The 22,059-nt window shown below is 35.3% G+C and overlaps 1 protein-coding gene and 1 long non-coding RNA gene across 3 annotated transcripts in view; both read right to left on the bottom strand.

Annotated features, from left to right (window-relative positions):
- Window positions 1–22,059, bottom strand: part of LOC147839397 (uncharacterized) — a 765,501-nt gene that overhangs the window by 515,714 nt on the left and 227,728 nt on the right. The window lies entirely within an intron of this gene.
- The window catches only part of cnih3 (cornichon family AMPA receptor auxiliary protein 3), a 67,933-nt gene that overhangs the window by 4,998 nt on the left and 40,876 nt on the right, over window positions 1–22,059 (bottom strand). Inside the window, exons 4-6 of one of the 2 annotated variants that reach the window (XM_087298585.1) lie at window positions 8,609–8,662; window positions 6,626–6,738; window positions 2,845–2,988 (exon numbers count right to left, since the gene is read on the bottom strand). In XM_087298585.1, the coding sequence (XP_087154711.1) occupies window positions 2,845–2,988; window positions 6,626–6,738; window positions 8,609–8,662 (311 nt within the window). The remainder of the gene's footprint in view (window positions 1–2,844; window positions 2,989–6,625; window positions 6,739–8,608; window positions 8,663–22,059) is intronic. The other variant, XM_087298586.1, reaches the window with a different exon arrangement.

Below are 22,059 nucleotides of genomic sequence, written 5' to 3'. Positions count from 1 at the left end.
CAAAAACATTTCATATTTAAAATAATGCCTTCAGCATTTCACCTCAGATCTTGAAATGAAACTCAAAGGGACTCAAAACCAACACCAGTGATTCAGCATGTACATTTCATAATGTTAAACATATTTAATATGCATTAATTAGATTATAAACCTTACCATTTCGTAAGTGAGTGCATATTCTGAGTGGCTCTATTTAAATTTCTGTCGTGTTTTGTCTGGTGCAAACAGCCAAATTGCTTATTACTGCAAATGTTGTCACAGTAGCGTATTGTTAGGACACGGGGCTCCAATGTAACATGCTTACCTAATGTTTACGTTCGTAATATTTATATTATTTGCTAATTAATAACCACCTCATGTTGCATTTCAGTCACAGACGCATGCTTTGAGAGCCTTTCTGAATGAAATAGGCGCTTTTCCACGAAGACAACCTGGAGTGCTGAACTATAATTGATTAAAGTGGCAGTGGGCGGGTAAAAAGAACCAAATCAAAGACAGCGTTCGGCAGGTAACAGACATTTTAAAAGCAGAATATCTGACTTGAGCATTGTTTTTCAGATAAACAAGAATGCTCACTTGGCATGTTTTTTTTTAAATATCTGCAACATATTATGGTATTTTTATGATTTAGAAGAGTCAAAAACTTACACACAGCACCTTTAATCTAAAATATCTTAATTTGTCTTCCGAAGATAAACAAAGGTCTCAGAGTGTGATTAACTAATAACGGTATAATAATTAATAATCCTTTTTAAACAAAAACAGCAGTAAAAAGCTAGTAAATAGAGGAGATTGCATAACTGCTAGGAATGACAGCACAAAGTTCCAGAAGAAAAAAGGGGGCTAAATGACTGAATTTCAATTCCAGAGCCTTTCTAAATGAATTAATTAATGTATATATGAAATAGCTGGTTTTCCGTCAAGACAACCCGTGGTGCTGAAATATAATTGGCTAAACTGGCAGTGGGCAGGTTAAAAGAACCAAACAAAGACAGCGTTCCGGCACGTAACTCACATTTTCAAAGCAGAATATCTGACTTCAGCATTGTTTTTCAGATAAACAAGAATGTTCACTTGGCATGTTTCTTAAATATCTGCAAAAAAATTACAGTATTTATAAGCTTTAGAAGAGTAAAAAATATCTTAATTTGTCTTCTAAAGATAAACAAAGGTCTTAAGTGTGATGAAGTAATAATAGCATAATAATTAATAATCCTTTTTAAACAAGGCCAGTGAATTTAGACTCTCAGAAATAAAGGTGCAGGAGCTGTCAAGATACATGTTTATACAAGGTGCATTTTTATGCCCAAATGTACCCATCAAGTACATTTGAGGTACCATTATGAACTCTTCAGGAACAAATATGTTTCTTTTGAAAAAGTACTGCCGCAGTGACAGCTCCTGTACCTTTATTTCTGAGAATGTATAATATTAATGTCCGACTAGATCATATTATGTTGCATATTGATTAATGCTTTATATTACATTATTAGTTTAGTTTAAAACTTTATTAATCGCCTTGGGATAATTCATTTTGACATAGTGGTGCTTTAGATATAACCAGATTGACACACTTAACACAATAAACCTCATCACTTAACATCAGGTACAAAAAAAAAAAAAAAACTAATAATAATCCATCGATTAACTTCATTTATTAGGTAACCTAACTGCTTCAGGCACAAAAGTAAATTTAGAACGATTTGTGGAACATCTTGTTGTCCTTAGACGTTGACCAAGGAGCATCCACTCAAAATGTTTTTTTAAAGGGGGTGTGCTGTCATTTTATGTGCCATCCTAAATACATGCTGTTTGTAATATTGCGCAAGACTTCGCAGGAGAACTCCTAATTTTTTGAGCACAAATTAACGATAAAGACAATTCTTGTTTTTTATAGACAGTGAAGAAATCCAGCAAATGAAGAAAAAGACAAAATGCTTTCAATTAATGACTTGTAAAAGTTCTTAAGGATAACTTTCTGTACATTAAATGAGTTGAGTTTCCGCAATCAAGACAGCCTTTAATGAGCCCAATTAACAATTGTATGTGTGTTTTGATCAAATTTTTAAACTGTTGTCAATGATTGTTCCTAGGTACCTATATTCCTCCACAACCTCGACCTGTAAGTCATTGATTAGCACCCTTTGGAGAGCAGGTGTTTTTTTGCCAAAGTTAATGAGCACTTATGCTCATTAATTATCAATTATGATATGAAATAGTGTAGCTATACTTGTGGTGTACTTTAACATTTATGGTCCATTTAACCCCTACTTTCCTAAAATGAGAAATGTTGTCGATTAGGTTTAGATTCTGTTGAACTTCGCTTTAAGAGAACAGCAGTGAAAAGCAAGCAGTTAGAGGAGATTGCATAACTGTTGGGAAGAAAAGCACCAAGTTCCAGAAGACACTAGAAAAAAGGGAGCTAAATGACTAAATTTCAATTCCAGAAGCAAAGAGTATTAAATAATGCAAAATGTGGCTGATACACAACATTTGTCTTAGATTTGACAAAAGGTCATAAGGTCTGTTTGCTGTAAGGGTGAGCTTTTAGAATATGTGTGTTTTATGTGTATATTAACATTTAAAGTGACATGATATAATGTAGAGGAAAGAAGAATCAGGAATTCTACCCAAAGGCATGTTGCTGGCGCCATCCAAGAGCACAGAGTCCTTGTCAGTTCAAATGCTTGTTTAAGTATACATCTATGCCATAGGCTTCAGGTATAGCTTATATTATAGCAAAGGCACACACTAAGAAGCATATTAGTCTGCAAAGATATAAAAATCAATCAACAAGCTGCACAGAGTCCTGATGGTTGAGACAACTGCTGCACATCTACTCACCAGTAGAGATAGTAGAAGAACGAGAGGACGAAGAAGGACATCTTGCACCAGGCTTCTTTTTGGCAGAATTTTAGCGTGTCTCCGTTCATGACAGACGCTGGATCATAGAGAAGCTCTTTAGTGTCTGTTGGGCTATGGAAGTACCTGCCGCAAAATAGGAAAAAACACAAGGCGGGTAGTGCGTCTTGAAACAATATGTGCACCTTTGATTTAATGTTTAAATCAAAGGTGCCCATTTGCATATGGGACCCTGGACTACAAAACCATCTCAACAAATGTATCGAAAAAGCATGGATTTTTCATTTTATGCCAAAAATTATTAGGGTATAAAGTGAAGATCATGTTCTATGAAGATTCCTACCTTAAATAATCATTAAATCATCCATTCATTCATTCATTTTCGTTTCGGCTTAGTCTCTTTATTATTCAGGGGTTGCTACAGCAGAATGAACCGTCAACTTATCCAGCATACAACCCATCACTGGGAAACACCCATACATGCAAATATATACACATACACTACAGACAATTTAGCTTATCCAATTCACCTATACCTATTTTTGGACTTGTGTGGGAAACCGGAGCACCCGAAGGAAGCTACATGAACATGAGAAGAACATGTAAACTCCACACAGAAATTCCTTGTCTTGTAAAGAAAGCGCACCAGTGACTGCACTTTCTGAGAAGGTTAAAAAGAGCTTATATGCCTTACAACTTTTTACATAGGAGCTGTTGAGTGTTCTCACTAATGGCATCTCCTATTGGTATTAGAATAGCAGTGTATGTGACAAGAACATTATTAAGAAGATAATAAATTCAGCTGAAAGGTCCGTTGGAATCAAAATAACACCTATCAAGGAACTGTATCAACAACGTTGTCTGTCCAGGGCAAATAACATTTTAAGGGAACCAACCTACCCTGGCCATAGTCTGCTCATGCCATCAGTTACAGAAACCTGAGGAGCAAATCAGTGCAGGCTTTGTAATAGTTTTTATCCTGTTATTATAAGACTTTTGAATAATACTATATCTTAAATACTATCGAAAGCTAGTATGTAATAATAAATCATTATATTGTGTTGGGATATTTTGAATCAATTCCATGTTCAATATAAAAGGTCAGAAGAGGTTTTTCTTAAGTTTAACATATGAGCAATTTATTGGATACAAATGAATAATTTGATTCACAGAATTTTGTTAGCCTCAATGCAATGCCAAAGTTACATTCAGGAGGTGCGCAACAACTTTCATAGGCAACTGATATTAACAGGTGGAGTCAATATCAATAATTCTCCAGTCCTCCATTGGCCACACCCCAGACTTAAGTTCTCTTTTAATACGAATGTTCTGCACAACAATAAAAGCAGTTAATTTAGGACCCTTAAATAACCAATACAAATAATTGTTTAATGAAAGAAAAAGAGACAAAAATAATAAAAAATATTTTCTCTTTTCCCAACAATAGTTAAACTAGCACAAATAGTTAATATTATAACTATGATAACAAACTGTGCAATAGTTATTCAAGTATTATGTTTTCCCTTCTATGATAAAAAAATTGGGTTATATTTTATAACTATATTTTTATATATTTATGAAATGATAAAAGCTTATTTATTATGTTTGGTTTTTATAATCTAAGTTGTTTTTTATGTTATTTTTTTTTGGGGGGGGGGTCTGGTGCAACTTAATTTTGTTCTAGATTATAATTTATTATTAATTATTATTAATTTATTAATTTATTAAATAAGATTATAAATATACATTTTTATTAGCAATGTCTTTTGATAAGAACTTTTTTTGACAACTTAAAAGGCGATTTTCTCAGTATTATTTTGAACCCTGAGATTTCAGAATTCCAGAAAGTTATCTCAGACAAATATCATATCCTTAATTATCCTTATCCTATAAGTTTATTTTTCATCTTTTAAGAAATGCTCAATTTCTTAATTTAATTTAATTTAATTTCTTTTTGTCTAAGCCTCTTTATTCTGAGTATTTTTATCAATCTAGGCACTCCTTAGAGATGGGTGACTTAAATATAATCTGCAATTATAAAACACGGCCCCCCTGATACAATAATTGTATTAGGGAAATCAGAAACAAGGAACCGAAGCATTAAAGTACATTTGGAGAAAAAATGTGGAAGAAATGAAGTGACAGAGTGCTGGATAGCAGCTTCATTGGATCCGCAAGAAAAAAGAGGTGGATTTATTGCAAGCAAAAAGCAATAAATCTTGCAAGGAAAATGACTGATGGTGAACTCATCCAGCTAATCACATCAATAATCCAAATCCACATTACTATCTTACTGATTAAGTTCAGTATGTCATCATTCCGCAGAAAAATCACAGCAGAGCAATCTCTCATATTCTGTGGCAGTAATTGAGAACAACATTCAGTATCAAAACCTGAGGAAAGATTTAGAGCTCCACTGTAAAGTGACTGAAACTCATTTTATCGAACTTATGATTTCCCAGTTGTTTAACTGTGTGATGAAACATTCAGTCTGGTATTTTTTCATCTGCAAAAATGAAAAAGACTAATGTGCATTGACAAGATTCGGACAAAAAGACACTTCATTTACTGGCAAGGAGAATACATTAGGAGTGTCGTTGATCTGAAATACGGATCCCTTGAATACTGATGCTACAATTCTCTTATAAAATGATGGATTCATATGTAAATATTGAGTATTTTATTGTGTAGATCATTTAGCATGACAAATAATGAATATTAAAGGTTTCAACGTTTTGCAGCCTTTGATTGAAATAAAACTCACTAGTATCCACAGCTCACTGCTCATGCGTCAATTTAATATTTACAGGGAATTCAATTTAATAGAGGTATATTTAATCAATTTGTGATTTGGTTCATTGACATATGAAATAATTGTTAATACAATATAACCGGAAACCAGTAACCATTTACTTTTCTTATACAATGGTCAATGGTTACAGGTTTCCAACATTCTTCAAAATATCTTCTCTTGTGTTCTACAGAACAAATGTACTCAAACTGATTTGGAACAAGTCAAGGGTGAGTAAATTATAACATAATTTGGTTACCCTTTATTTTAATGTGCAATTCACACTAACAAACCATAAACTATCTTTCATTCATTCATTAATTTTCTTTTCGGATAGCCCCTTTATTAATCTGGGGTTGCCAACCCATCACTGGGAAACCCATACACACTCATTCGCACACATACATGCACTATGGACAATTTAGATTATACCCAATGTACCTGTACCGCATGTCTTTGGACTGTGGGGAAACCCGGAGCATCCGGAGGAAACCCACACAAATGCAGGGAGAACATGCAAACTCCACACAGATTCGTCAACTCACCCAGCCGAGGATCGAACAAGCGAACTTCTTGCTGTAAGGCGACAGCAGTACTTACTGTGCCACTGCATCGCCAAACTAAGTCTTTTAGCTCAATAAACTTCTAATTAGCTGTGTTTTAATAGTTAGTAAGGTAGTAGTTAAGTTTAGGTATTGAGTAGAATTAGGGATGTGAAACAAGATCATACTTTATATGTGCTAACAAAAAAGTGAATATCTTAATAATAGGCTGGTAATAAATCGTGTGAGTGGTTAACTAAAGTGTTACTCCAAATTTTAATTGTTGAGTGAACTAAATCAGGATATAAATGTTGCCCATGTTATCAGCCCTAAAGATGTGATTTGTCAGGATACTTATTTAACAGTAAGCACACAGTGAGTGCATTATAGTTTTTTGAATAGGAATAAATAGGCTGGTTCAAGTGCTCACCTCCATGTGTTGTAGAAGAGCAGAGGGATATTGAGGCCTACGGTCAGCCACTCCTGAGCACACAGGAACATGATACAGAAGAGGACATGGATGGAGTATTCTGGAAGCACCAGCTAGAGAAAACACAGACAAATGACTTGGGTTGAAGGCTGTGCTCTCATTTCATGTCTGATATTTGATTCATTCTTAATTGTCATAAAACATTTTATAATTTATGATAGCTCAAAAACATCCCATGGCTGCGTTTATCAAAAGCATTGTTAGTAAAATTAATGGTAGAGATCATTTCTAGTGTTCAAAACTCTTTTCAAATGAGTAGATTTAATTTTCAGTCAATTTTGAGTTAACTACACTCATTTCATTTGATAAAGTTGACTGTTGGGTTTTACAGTGTATGGCTGCACAATATATTGTTTCAGCATTGATATGGCAATGTGCACATCTGCAATAGTCGCACCGGATGGTCTGCAATGTCGAATCAGGATTATAGATGAGTAGGAGTTAAAACACAAATGATTAATAAATGAGTACATGCAAAGTTTAACCATAAAGTCACCAAAAATTGTGTCATTTGTGTTTTAAGGCATTTAAACCAGTTTTAAGCATTCAGTAACTTTTAAAGTTTAAAGTTTGTAACTTCAAGAAAGATGTATTCATGTGCAGATTATACAGTGTTATTTACTTTACTTTTAATTATTTAACCTGTCTACCTAAATACAGTTAGACTCCCAGAAAAAAAAAACACAAAGCATTTATTTATTTTGTAACTTTGCTTTACTGTATTTACCGCTGATTGTGATTTGATTTATTACACTTTATGCAGATGCACTCTATTACAAAACCATCTTATTATCATGCAAATTAATCCCAAATTTATAATTTATTCATTCATTTTCCCTTAGACTTAGTCCCTTTATTAATCTGGGGTCACCACAGCGGAATGAACTGCCAACCTATCCAGCATATGTTTTACGCAGTGGATGCTCTTCCAGCCATAACCCATCACTGGGAAACCTAACGTTATTAATTATTTCCAAATGCTATTCATTTAATGAGCCAAAGTTATTCTCAATATTGTAATATGTATCGCAGAAAATTAAAAACTGTAATGTCAGTTTTTTTCCAATATCATGCAGCCCTAGTGTAAGCTATATATTTTTCATGCTTCGATGGTTTGAGTTGTGCGTACATACTGTATAAATGAGGGGTGCTCAAACTTGGTCCTGGAGCAGGCACGTGCACACATAGGGCTCAACCTCAAGCCCTTTTTAGTCTTGGATAGAAAGTGGCCTTCCAAAATGATCAAAAGTGCCCCCGCGACGCGGTACACCCTCGGTCCCGCCCTTCAGTAGGCGCGCAACAACACCGCTGATCAGAACGCGCGCAACAACACCGCTCTTCAGTACGCGCGCAACCCCTAACCCCAACACCCCCCCCCCTCCGGCTCTTCAAAAAATTCATCCTGCACATGCCCTTTGGACGGTCTCTGCACGGGCCTGTCCTGGAGGGTCGTTGTCCTGCATATTTTGGTTCCAACACACCAGAACCAGCTAATCAAGCTCTTTCTAGGCATAATAAAACTTCCAGGCAAGTGTGTTGAAGGAAGTTGGAGCTAAACTATGCAAGACACCGGCCCTCCAGGACCTATTTTAGACACCCCTGGTGTAGATGTAAATCAAATTCAGTCTTGAAGTTATATGGAGAAAATACTATAGTTTTGCAATATGTTTTGACACTGATATTAATGCATTGATTGAATTTAACAAGAGTATTTTTACTCACTCAAATTAAAAATGAACAAAAAAGTCACAACACACTATGTTCTTCTTAGGAGATATTAATATGTTAGGCTATGATTAAATGATGGTGGAATTAAAATTTAATGGAAGACAGAGTGCTTGATGGAATCAATAAAATCTTATCTGATCACTGGAGTTAACACTGTGAGTTTGAGGACATGGTTTCTAGGTTATGTTCGTTCACCTTCAGCTGACGAAGAACAGGACAATTTTTGGCAACAGCGCTGTGCCAGTTTTGCTGTAAATGGACAAGAAAGTGGACTCTTAGGTCAGTTTGTTTGGGCAGTAGTTGAGATTGATTGCACATATGTCTACATCCAAAACTATTTCCAAATGTGTTGTCTATTCTCAGTAGATTTTCCTCCATGACAAATTCCTAAAGAAATTGTGGAAGAGGTAAAGTATACAACACTTATAAAAACACAATAGCCACAGTTTATATCTTCACATGCATCGACAAATAAGAATTTTGCAGAATCTAGGAGCCATTAACTGTGGTTGTATCTGATACAAACTGAAGGTCGGCTTTAGTGAATCATTTATCATTTAAGACAAAACCTCCTAAGGCACAAAAATCTCCTGTGGAGTATATTCACAGCAGGCTAAAGGAAATGTGGTTCAGGCCAACCTTTATGTAAAAGGGCTCATTAAAATCCGACCTGTCCCAGCTATTTAACCTTATTGGCGCAAAAAGGCCCAAAATATTTCAGCACCACTACAAAAATATCCTTGATTAAAAAAAAAGAAAGGATGAATACTTCAGAGAATATCTAGTCCTGTGCAATTCCTGTCTGTGCGCCACACTCATTTTCATAACCAGATAAATATTAAACATACATTTCAGCATGTACAGAAATGAAAGACTTCAACTTATTTAGCATAAATTCATGTTATTATTCAAAACTGTTCCCTTGGTGAGTATCTATTCTCCTCAAGCTGGGGCTTATGGATAATTTCTTATCTGGGTTTCAGCTGAATTGTGAACTGCCGTTGGCAAAGCAGAGTTTCTCAGAGTTTGACTAAAACTTTACTCTCCTCACTAGAATAAATGATCTTCCTGATTGTTGTAATATAATAAGTTTCAGTATTCACTCTTAAAAAACATTCTAAAAGGACCTTTTCAGTGTCGCAACAGAAGAATCAATGTGGGTTCCCTATAAAACCTTTCAGTTAGCAGTCCTTAAAAGAAACATTTTTTTTTTTTAAATATAGCTGCAAGCAGCAATTATCAGGGTTCAAGCAGTGATTTTTTTTTTTTTGGTGAAAATGTAGTATTTATCCTTTAGTACAGTAAATCTTTGACTAGTTCAAAGTGTTCAGTTTCTATAGAAAAACAGCATTATTCAACTTTTTACCAGCTGTAGTGTGACTAATCGGTTGTTAACATTTTCATGCTTTCAAGTGCATATTACTGTGTTATATGCACTCCCTGATTTACCAAACATCAGAGTTCTTGCTAAGGTATGAAAAATTGTACAAAATACAGTTGCATATACGCATGTAAAATGCAGTATCACTTGTGGTGGCCTAGGTGCCACCTAACCAGTTTTGCCACACTGCATTGGGATTTTTGAGTCAATTGGGCCAGCAGTCCCTCAGTTCATTCATTCACTTTTTTATAATTTTTTTCGCATTGTAAAAAAATAGCAGAGTTTAACCAACGCTATCTCACAGCAATTCGTACATTTTTATTTAGTAGCTATTTCATATGAATTCGTACATTCTCATTCATACAATTTAGTATGATTTACTTATCCCCAATGAAGGTTGGGTTTAGGGGTTGAGTTGGCTGCCGCACCTCCTGTTTAAAATCGTAATTTTCGTACGACTGAACTTGTACGAATTTGCTAATAAACTGACAAACATAAAATAGTTACATTTCCTTGTGAGAGCAGGCTGGTTTGACCACATGGTGGTGATACAGTGACATCAGATCTAGCTCATACATATGATTTCTATAAAAATTATCCCGCCCACTTTAGATGTTTGTCCATTCCGTGGTAAAGCTGAATGGAAAATCTACTTTTTAAAATAACTTTTACATTAACATTCAATATTCAATATGCATTCCAGTGATGTAAGGCACTTGAGTCTGTGGCCAGTATTTGTGGGGTTATGAGCAATCACATATTTTGGACCACTGCAGCATCAACATGAGACCTATTTGGGCGAGTCTTGGTGATGTTGCATATGGGGTGGATCTGGCAAAGTTTCAAGTCTCTACGACTTACAGTTTGGTCTGCTTGATCAATTTTAGGGCTTTTTTCCACTATAAAGAATCTTTTGTGAAATGGAAAGTTTCCCTGGAATTTAAAGTTTCCATATATGGAATCACTGATTCAATTCAATTCAATTCAAGTTTATTAGTGCTTTTTACATTAATTATTTTTTTCAGGACTTCTAGTTGAGTGGGTTAATATGCCGTGTTTGTTTCTCTCTGCCATACGTTTTTGATTTAAACTTGAATACAGCCCGTTTACTTTACCTGTGAACTATAAATCTGAACACTTCTAATTATTTTGAGTAAACATGACCTCCAAATCGCTTAAACAGAGCAAAAAAAAAAAGCAAAAACTGAACCCTCTGCCAATGCCACTAATTAGCTGCACATGGTGCCGATGGTCAAACAATTGGATCAAAATTGACAGACCCTATTGGTAGAGTTTTAATCTTCCATTTCAATTTATGAGGAGAAGATAATTATTTTTTCAATAATATTTAACTGATGCCAGTTGAAAACAATTTGTTGAACGAAATGTACAGTATATTCATATTACTGATTTTAATCATGATTTTGATTTTGATCATTTCTATCACCTTGTCCACCATCTTGATTTTATTATTTTCCCATTGAATTTGTTGTAATCCATTCTGGGATTGCATTCTGCCATTGTGGATTTTGGAGCAGAGTGACTGAGGGCAGTGAGAAATGCTGGATAATCATGTAAATATGGACTGGCAGCTGGTCTAGGAAGGGCCCATCTGGAAGATCGGCCTTTATCTGTTAGACTTCAGGGCTTCTGAACATCTGACTTACTTTAGGCACAATATTTTGTCCTTCATTTTAGGGGCAGACATAAACAAAAATGGCAGTTTTGGGGTGAACTTGTGTGTGATATTTATGTGACATTAATCTTTAATCAGCAGCCCAGCTGTGGCACTTACTGTAATAACAGCATGCCTTAAGACACCATGAAACCAAATTGACAATTCTGTTTTTTTTTTAGCGTTGCCGTGTTTCTTATAAATCATGTATAAGTGCACATCATTATTTAAAAAAATCATACACTCTCATAATCTGTAATCAAATTAACTTCCTCTACCTTTTGCAAAGACATCTCTTCTCTAATGATGTTTACTGGAGAGATGAGGGACAACCCATCACCCACATGAGATCGACCAATAGCCATTCTCAAGCATCCGATATTTTATACCAATGAAATGACTAACTTCTATTTACTGGCAACAGTATAAACCTGTAAAAAAGCTGTATTCCGTGTGTAACTACCCGCTGGTTATTTAAACAGTCCACGCTTCCCAAATACCGATGTTCATGCTTTTAGTTTATTGAACACCGTGAAAACTAAAGGATAAACAAATAAACAAATCAAATGTTTCACACAAACAATCAAAAGGACATCAAAATAAACAAATAATAAACAAAACAATCTTTAGTTTACCGCATTGGCCTGAAAACCAGCTGTAGAATAAGCAGGAGCATTTAACAGGGGCTTGCATTGAGATCTCACTATGCTGAGTGACCATACAAACTCTCGCAGGTTAAATCAATCAAAGAGAATCATGTGACCTCCCACCCAAGGTAACCGGAAACAAAGACATTTGTGACATAAACATACACCAATACACATTCACATAATGAAATACAAAACAATGAGCAAAAATACAAGCTGTCTGATCAGCGTCAGCTACACTGTGAACAATAGTACTGTTTTTCTAGAAATTAATACAGATGTGAATGCCAAGATTGTTAATCCATTGATTTCTTTTGGGGGGTAGGTATAATATAATCTGTTAAACCTTAATTAGGCTGGCTTGTGTAGCAAGCCAGACTACTGTTATCCTATTAAACTTATTATTAATTTTATTATTCTTCTTCTGAGACTAAAAATTAAACTCTATCTCGTCCTAGGCCTTTCAAGCTATGACCATCAAACTCGGGTCAGACCTCCGAACTATTCTGACTCGAGTTGCTATATCCTTTCCGACTGATCCGACTTTCGGTTTTCCGAAAAACGTCCCGGGACCGTCGGAAAAATCCCATAGACGTAACATTGGATCAAACTTTGTGACCTCATAACTCCGCATCAGAATGTCACACAGACTTCTAACTGGGCTCATTTAACTCAGACTATCAAACTGCCAATGACTGACCACCTTTAAACTTTCTGGCCACGCCCTAGCAACCACTTTTGGACCCTAGAAACCGTCCCATAGACTTCCATTGCAAAATACTCTCATTGACTTTGCATGGGATCAAACTTTGTGAGCTCATAACTCTGCATCAGACTGTCCTACAGACTAATGATTGAGCTCATTTAACTCAGTCTAGCCAGCAGCCAATCACTGATGTCCTTTTAACTTTCTAGCCACACCCTAACAACCAGATACTGCACCCTAGCAACTGTCCCATAGACTGCCATTAAAGAGGTTCAGACTGATATTGTCATGCTGCAGTGTGATAGAGACATGGGGGTTGTTTTTAACTGTTCATACTGGCAAGAAGCTTTGATACATCATCAGTCTAAGCTGTCAATCAACTCCATAGCAACAAAACAGACTAACCTAGCAACGATATAATAGCAGCTATATCTCAGCATCAGAACATCTTAGAGAGGCGGGGGTTGGCTTGTTTGAATCAGGCTCGCACACCATCTGTCTATATCTATCTATCTATCTATCTATCTATCTATCTATCTATCTATCTATCTATCTATCTATCTATCTATCTATCTATCTATCTATCTATCTATCTATCTATCTATCTATCTATCTACGTACCTCTATCTATCTACCTACCTCTATCTATCTATCTATCTATCTATCTATCTATCTATCTATCTATCTATCTATCTATCTATCTATCTATCTATCTATCTATCTATCTATCTATCTACGTACCTCTATCTATCTACCTACCTACCTCTATCTATCTATCTATCTATCTATCTATCTATCTATCTATCTATCTATCTATCTATCTATCTATCTATCTATCTATCTATCTATCTATCTATCTATCTATCTATCTATCTATCTATCTATCTATCTACCTCTTTCTATCTATCTATCTATCTATCTATCTATCTATCTATCTATCTATCTATCTATCTATCTATCTATCTATCTATCTATCTATCTATCTATCTACCTACCTCTATCTATCTATCAATCTATCTATCTATCTATCTATCTATCTATCTATCTATCTATCTATCTATCTATCTATCTATCTACCTCTATCTATCTATAAATCATGCTAACAACACGCTAATTCATGCTGGAATCATGCTAGTCACATGCTAATTCATGCTAGAATCATGCTAGTTACATGCTAATTCATGCTAGAATCATGCTAGTCACATGCTAATCCATGATAGAATCATGCCAGTCACATGCTAATTCATACTAGAATTATGCTAACAACATGCTAATTCATGCTAGAATCATGCTAGTCACATGCTAATTCATGCTAGAATCATGGGAACAACATGCTAATTCATGCTAGAATCATGCTAGTAACATGCTAACTCATGTTAGAATCATGCTAACAACATGCTAATTCATGCTAGAATCATGCTAGTAACATGCTAATTCATGTTAGAATCATGCTAACAACATGCTAATTCTCGCTAGAATCATGCTAACATGCTAATTCATGCTAAAATCATGCTAACAACATGCTAATTCATGCTAAAATCATGCTAGTAACATGCTAATTCATGCTAGAATCATGCTGACAACATGCTATTTCACGTTAAAATCATGCTAATAACATGCTAATCTATCTATCTATCTATCTATCTATCTATCTATCTATCTATCTATCTATCTATCTATCTATCTATCTATCTATCTATCTATCTTTTCATACTTTTTAAAACTGTTTAAACTAAATAAACTATTACCGTCAGGCTTTCACAAGCCAGCCTCAAAGTTTGTTCTCAAACTTTAAGAATCTAGTTTACCTTTAAAATAATATTGAAAAATTTAAAATTAAAACTCCACCAATCGTAGAGATCTTTAACTCTGCACAGCCTTAAATCACCACAAATAATGTAATACAGCTGATGATTTCCAAATGATTTCCAATCTTTGTGTATATACTGTATAGGCATATTTCACAACAAACTTGAAATATTCTGCTTCAATATGACTTTAAAGAAACAGTTTTATATTTCTTTGCCATTTTTATTTGATTGACATTCGCAGTGCATTATGGCATAGTAGTTATCTTGAGTAGCCAACACTTTATTTCAAGGTACAGTTTAGTTCTTGCTATTAACAAGTGAAAATAAACACTCAATATCTTAATAATAGGCAGCTAATAGGACGCTAGTTGAAAGTTAGAATTGTAATGTAATGTGAACTTATATAGTGCATTTATTGTGTATGGCCATACACCAAAAGCGCTTCACAATCATGAGGGTGGTCTCTCCACACCACCACCAGTGTGCAGCATCCACTTGAATAATGCGATGGCAGCCACAAGAAAATGCGCAGCAATGCTATAGCTAGAGTGGAGAGACAGTGATAGAGCCAATTCAGTGGATGGGGATAATTGGGAGGCCATCATAGGTAAAGGCTGATAGAAGTAACTTGGCCAGGACACTCTTTACAAGAAGTTCCATGGGATTTTTACTGACCATGATCTCAGTTTAACACCTCATCCAAAAGACAGCGCTTACTGACAGTATAGTGTACCCTTCACTTTACTGGGGCATTAGGACTCACATAGAATGCAGGTTGAGCACCCCCTGCTGGCCTCACTAACACCACTTTCAACAGTAACCTAGTTTTCCATCGTGATCTCCCATCCAGGTACTGACCAGGCTCAGCCCTGCCTGGTTTCAGTGAGTAACCTGTCTTGGGCTGCAGAGTGATACAGCTGTGGTACCAATCAGAATTAGTATGTTTCAGATCTTTCTTTAAAACTGTTCAGTAAACAGTCTTGTACTTCTCTCTTTGTCTGATTTTTGTTTCTTTTTCAATTCAAATCGAATTTTGAAATGTGTTGATTCAACTTGTTGCTGGTTGCTTTGGTTCATGGAGACCTTTATCAACTATTTTTCTGTATTTGGTTGACTCTGTACACTTGAAGCCTCTAATGCACATATTTCATCATTCAGAAAGTACCCATTTCTCCTACACCATTGCTATATATGTATGCTAATCATTAATCTATAGTCAAGGGCCGCTCAAACCAAAGTTCAGGAGTGCATAAGGTGTAATGTTTTAAAGTTTTCTTCCCATGATGACCCCACAAGAGCCTCTTCCGAAGCATGTAGCACCCCTAATGAGGGGTCTGCTGTGGCTGAGTGCTTTTTACTGTGGAGTGTCCTCTTCATTCACTTTCCAGCCCTCCGCTTCTGACACTACAGGTCTCTCCAATTAACACTGCTTACTGCTAATGACATGTCCCACCATTAGTGCAGAATGGAGTGGCCACCAAACCTGTGGATATCTCTTTAATGAGCCAATGCGTCTTGACAGTGTATATATTAAGAATAGCGATAAAAAAAAAAGGAAGGGACAAATGCTGTCTACATTTTAGAGGTATTTTGTGGTAGACAACTGACCTCTATAATAACCGTTTGGGATCATTAAGACTTTCAGATTTTTTAAATGTATGTCTATTCAATTAACCAAGGCTTACACAAAAAAAAAAAGAGAAAACATTTTAAAAATATGACTGATCTATCAAAACAAAATTGATTCGGACCAAAATGATTGTAAAATTATTACATTTCATTGCAATTTAAAATAGCCATATTCTTAATAAATATATTCCTTCAGAATAGTTATAATGAGCTGATTTGCTGTTCTGTTAAAAAAAAAAATTGTTAGTACTCATCATTAAGGGGACAGTTCACCCTAAAATGAACATTTGCTCCCTATTTACGCTCTCTCAAGTGGTTTCAAACCTTTATTAGTTTCTTTTATCTGTCAAACACAATCTTGACTTCCATTGTAGGAAAAAACAAATACTGTGAATGTCAATGGTTCCTGGTATCTAGATGTTTTTTTAAAATATCTTTGTTTGTGTTCAATAAAAGAAACAAAGTCAAACAGGTTTGGAAACAGTAAAAGGTGATTAAACGACAGAATTTTCAGCTTAAAGTAAACTATCCCTTTAATGATGATAATTCTTATAATTGTGTAGAATTTTTTTCCCACTTCATAATTTTGTGAAAATTATGATACAATTTAGAATAGCATGAATAGCAAGTTCAAATAAAATTTTAAATATTTAAAAATATTTGTCTTTACTTGCATTCTCTAACAATTGGATGTGTCCTAAATCAATAAAATAAATTTTAATAGTACTTTTGAATTATGACATTATTCCCAGAAATTAAGCAGTACAACAGTTTTCAACACTGATAATAATAATAATAATAAATCGTCACCTTAGAATAATAACGTTCTATCTGCGTTCTAAATTTTTTTCATACCATATAGCAAACAATACGTGTGAACAGATGTCTTTTATACATTACCATGACAGAGACCCTAAATGTAAATCAAATTTCTCCTTAATTTGCAAATTGGTGTACAACAAACAGGGCAAATGCAGATAGAACCTTCTAATTCTTAAGTCATATTCTGCTTGGTATTATACGGTTCTATCTGGCAGATCATTAATTCTAGCATTACTTTTCAAGAAATAGAATCAATCAACTTATTAATTTAATTTAAAAATGTATAAATTGGTGTTGCAACAAAATGTTGATGTTCGAGTGTAACGAGGAGACTGACACGGATGGATCCATTATGCAGTATTTATTAATCACAACTTCACTCAAACACACACTATGCACTTGAGTGCACACACACATCCACAGTAGTAGTAAGGGTATCAAGAATGAGTTACCAGGCATGAGTGGAGGGTAATGAGAGAGAATCAGAGTCTGTGTATCAGGCTTGGGTCGAGGGCAGGCAGCGAGTATCAGAGTCCGTATATCAGGCGTGGGTCGTGGGCAGGCAGAGAGAATCAGAGTCCGTATATCAGGCGTGGGTCGTGGGCAGGCAGAAGGCGAAGCAAAGTAAGAGACAGGCTGGAGTCGTACACAAGAGATCAGGCTGGGAAATCCGCTCAGTAATGCTGGCCGGGGCTGAACAAGACTTCGCACTGTCTGAGTGTTTGAGTGCGGCTTATATGAGGTACGTGGGTCGTTAACAAGATTCAGATCAGGTGTATGCGCAATCAGTGTAGATGGATGATGTAATGCTAAAAGTCCGGAGATGGCAGCCTCTGCTGGCCAGCGAGGGGAATGACCGGGACCGAGTCGGTGACATCGAGAGTTATATTTTTGCTTTAATGTTTTCAATTTATTTAATGTTTTAGAATGATTTTGTTTATTAAGCATAAAATTTTATGTATAATGTATAATTTATGTATAATTTAATGTAATTAATATAATCATATTTATTGAATTATATGCTATATATGAAGTATTTAATTATATTTTTGCATAATATGATGTATTTGCCCTTCAAGGCTTAATATCAAATTTAAAGACTTTAAAAGACAATGAGCAAATGAGTTTAATAAACACTGAAAAATGTTTCACTGACTATAAATACAGAAAAAAAATTTCACATTTAATATATACATTTTTTTTAACTGTTTTCTTTTTCAACAATGTAAAATTTAACATTTTACCTGAATGTCAAAAATTGCTCAAAAATTCAACTTTGAATCATAAATTACATTTTAAATACAGTTATTTTAAACGGGACCTATCATAAAAAAAAAAAAAAATCTAATTTAATAAGGGGTTTAAACACACTTGTGTGGCAACAGTGTGTGAACATCACCAGCCTCTAATGATACAATTGTATCTCTCCTTCATTAGTATAAACAGCCCTGAGTGGAAGCGATCATCAGTCATTACTGTGCGTTCACACAAAAAGCAGCGAGATTGTCAATTAACCGGAAGTTGATCACCGGTGGCGATAAGCTGTGAGTTGCAGTGCGGCGCGACACGTGTTCGCCTGTGTGGGCTTGAGGAGAGTTGAAATTAAGTCAACTCTATGGTAAAGACAGTGATGCAGTTCGGCGGCAACCAGTCGAAATATAGAGGTCCACCGCTTGAGAGGAGTCCAAAGAACACAGTCCTATAAACTTTCATTTTGACCACAGTTGTTCCCAGGCGTTTGATTATTATAGTTTCATGTATTTTATTACAATGTTTTCTTACATGGACATATACCTTAAAAAAAGTTACTGGTAAGTTGATGTGCTTGTTATTTTTTTTTCTAAAAAAGTAGGAATCTCATCCTAACTATTATGACAATACAAGCCAGTATTGCATCCTCAAAATATTTCACACATGGACCCATATTGAATAGGTGGAGCAAAGCCACACCAAACACAACAACATGATTTTTCATAGTTAAATGAATTTGATCAACAACATTTTCATGCTAGAAAGCATGTTTTTTGGGGGGAATGTAACTGATTCGCTGCAGCGGCCTCTTTAATTAGGAGAGAAATGTAGCAAATTTGCAGGCAGAACAGTAAAGGCAGACATCATTGTCGCCAGGGTGGCTAGGGCAAACTTTGACATTCTTGCCACCTGCGGTGTGAACGCACAGTTAGAGTTTTAGGATGCACAAATGAACACTGTCGTCTCCATAGACTAACTTTTCTGCACCACATCTTTTAACATTTTCAGTTTTTTAATAAGTCAACATTAGTCCTGTTTTGAATCTGCCAATGCTGACACTTTGTATCTCCACCCTCTTTTTAAAAGCAACAGTCACCAAAATAGCACAATTTGGTTCAAGGTTTAAAAGGAGTTCTAAACACATATTTTTGTGGTATTTTGAGCTCAAACGTTACATGACACACATAAGCGACTTATTTTTTCTTGTAAAAAGAGGCGTCTTATTTTTCTTTGAAGAATAAGACAGAATAGGCTTCTTTTAAAAACAGGGTTCAAAAATCATACTGTTCCCAAATGTTTGCACAGTGTACTGTATGTGCAGTAAAATAAATTCACATCCAGGAACTATTGCCTTTCACATTCTGTGTCCTCAGATTAGCTACAAAATGTTCTTGGCCTTAGCAGATCAGAAGAGCCGCTAGTCTCCAATTAATGTCTTTCTCTTTCAGCAGCAGCTAATAATTAACTACAGCAAAGAATTATACATATTTTCTCTTTAAAAAAACACCTAACCCCATGACACAGAACAGCATATGAACCGGCTCTGTGATTAACTATTCAGACTTTGATTTTCACCATTTTGAATTTGAGGCTATACAGTACATGCTTCCAGGTAGAAAAAAAAAAGAAAAGAATATTATTAATATAATTCTTTCTTAAAATGAGTCTAGCAATGGCAAGATTGTCTCATCTTAGCTGCTGCCATATTTTTATGCACTGTGAAAGGTTTACATTTAAATATTTGATGTTTTATATCTTCATACAGTTTTTGTTTTGATGCCTTGATAAAAGAAGAAAATATATTGAATTGCGCTGTGAGCTTTTATTCTTGAGCTTTTTTTAATCAGTTATTATTAACTACATAATACAAAATAAGCACAACTGAAAACTGTAATATATTTTAAAGGGCACATATGATGAAAATGTACTTTTGTGAGCTTTTTGGACAGAACTTTGTGTAGGTCACAGTCATATTGGAGTGATATAAAAACAATAAGCCTCTTTTTTTAAATTTCCTGATATTAAAATAGGAACCAAATAGGGGCCCATTGCAACGTGATGTAGGAGTCCAGTTTCCCCGCCCACCAAATTGATTGACAGGTGCCATGTCTTCATAATAACATGTATACACATGTTCATAAACAGTTTTTGCAATGTGATCAGTTGCACCTCAATGATTAATATTAGAAGTTTAAAAGGTTTTTTAACAGTGCATGTTTGTTATAAAGACAGTAAAATGGCTGTGTAATTCTTAACCACTAAAATCACCACAGCCGCATGGTGCTAGTAAACGAGCTTATATATTTGTGTGTGTAACTCATCCTTTCAGAAAGGCTTGAACAGACTCCACCACAAATTCATCAAATAAACTTACTTGGTATTTTTGTCCAGTGACCTTATTTCAGCTTCATCTGAGTCTATCTCTATCACTGACGGCTGTTTATCTGATGAAACGATTGAGAAGCAGACACTAACATCGGAGCAGTGGGCGGGGTGAAGCAGCTTATTTGCATTTAAAGACAGGCTACAAAATCAGCTACATAGTCCGTAGACACTAAAATTGGGCAGATTCTACATTTAATAACTAATCTGATGCCTATTTTGAGCTGAAATTTTACAGACACATTCTGTATAAGGGATTATATACTGTATATTCAGATTGTAGTAATGAATGTGAACTACAATTCTTGCGGAACACTTTATTTTATCAAATGCTAATAAATAATATGCATGATTAACCGATAACATTTACATTTGTAGTAGTATCATGCTATTTTTTCAGTCCTGCAAACTCAGAATAAAGCAATACATTATAACATAAATTATAATATAATTGAATAGTAAAATAAATCGTTGCCATAGTAACTGATGTGAAAGAGAACACTAACCAAGCACAAAATTCTTAAAGTAATGAACACTAGTGCTGTACATTTATTCTGTGTTTCTATAACTCTAGAACATCATCAGTAAAAGTATGCTCTAATTGCATAATAAATTCCCAACTAAATTAGCAAAATATTCACTGCCGGCAAGCAGAAAGTGTTTTTTAAGGACTCAAAAAGTACAAAAAGACTATTATAAATATATGTAAATGTAAGTCGACCTTGGGTAGGAGAGAATGACGTCAAACTGGAAGGGCTATGCTAATTGAAAGTTATCATGGAACACTGTGATTTTTAAGGCCAGAGCTAATGATACCACAGAGCAGATACGCACTGCCACACCTCTGCTGAGAGCACACTGTCTCAGAGACTGTGACAGGATAATAGGCCCCTGCTGCCCCTCTACACACCCCTGTCTCAGACCTAACAAGATGCATACAGAGACAAGATACTGTCTGATTACCAGCCAGATGCTGCTATTTTTAAAAGCCACAAAGGAGAATGCTCTTTTTTTTCTCCAGCATGCAGCGAGAGGCCGTCTATAAGAGCCTTGATAACAAAGGCGTATTTTTTTTAACCGGGGTTTCGAGTATAGCATATGCATCATGGGCTGATAAATGGAAAAGTGCTTGAGATATTTTTTTACTGCACACGAGCGATCTGCAAGGCTCATGCAAATTGACTTGTGGACTACACCTGAGCAGCAGCATAGTTAAGTCTTGTGTTAGACTGTCTGATGCTTTGGGCTCGGCAAGAGACTCAGAACAGTGCAACAAAGCTCCCGCCTCATTCGCTTCTTTTCCTTTGAAGGCGAATGGAGCTTTTCCTCCAGGCAGAGGGAG

Source organism: Danio rerio, chromosome 20 (assembly GCF_052040795.2).
Source record: "Danio rerio strain M-AB ecotype USA chromosome 20, GRCz13ab, whole genome shotgun sequence".
NCBI classification, from domain to species: Eukaryota; Metazoa; Chordata; class Actinopteri; order Cypriniformes; family Danionidae; genus Danio; species Danio rerio.
Note: the sequence above shows the minus strand (reverse complement) of the source record. Positions and strands in the feature narration are given on the sequence as shown.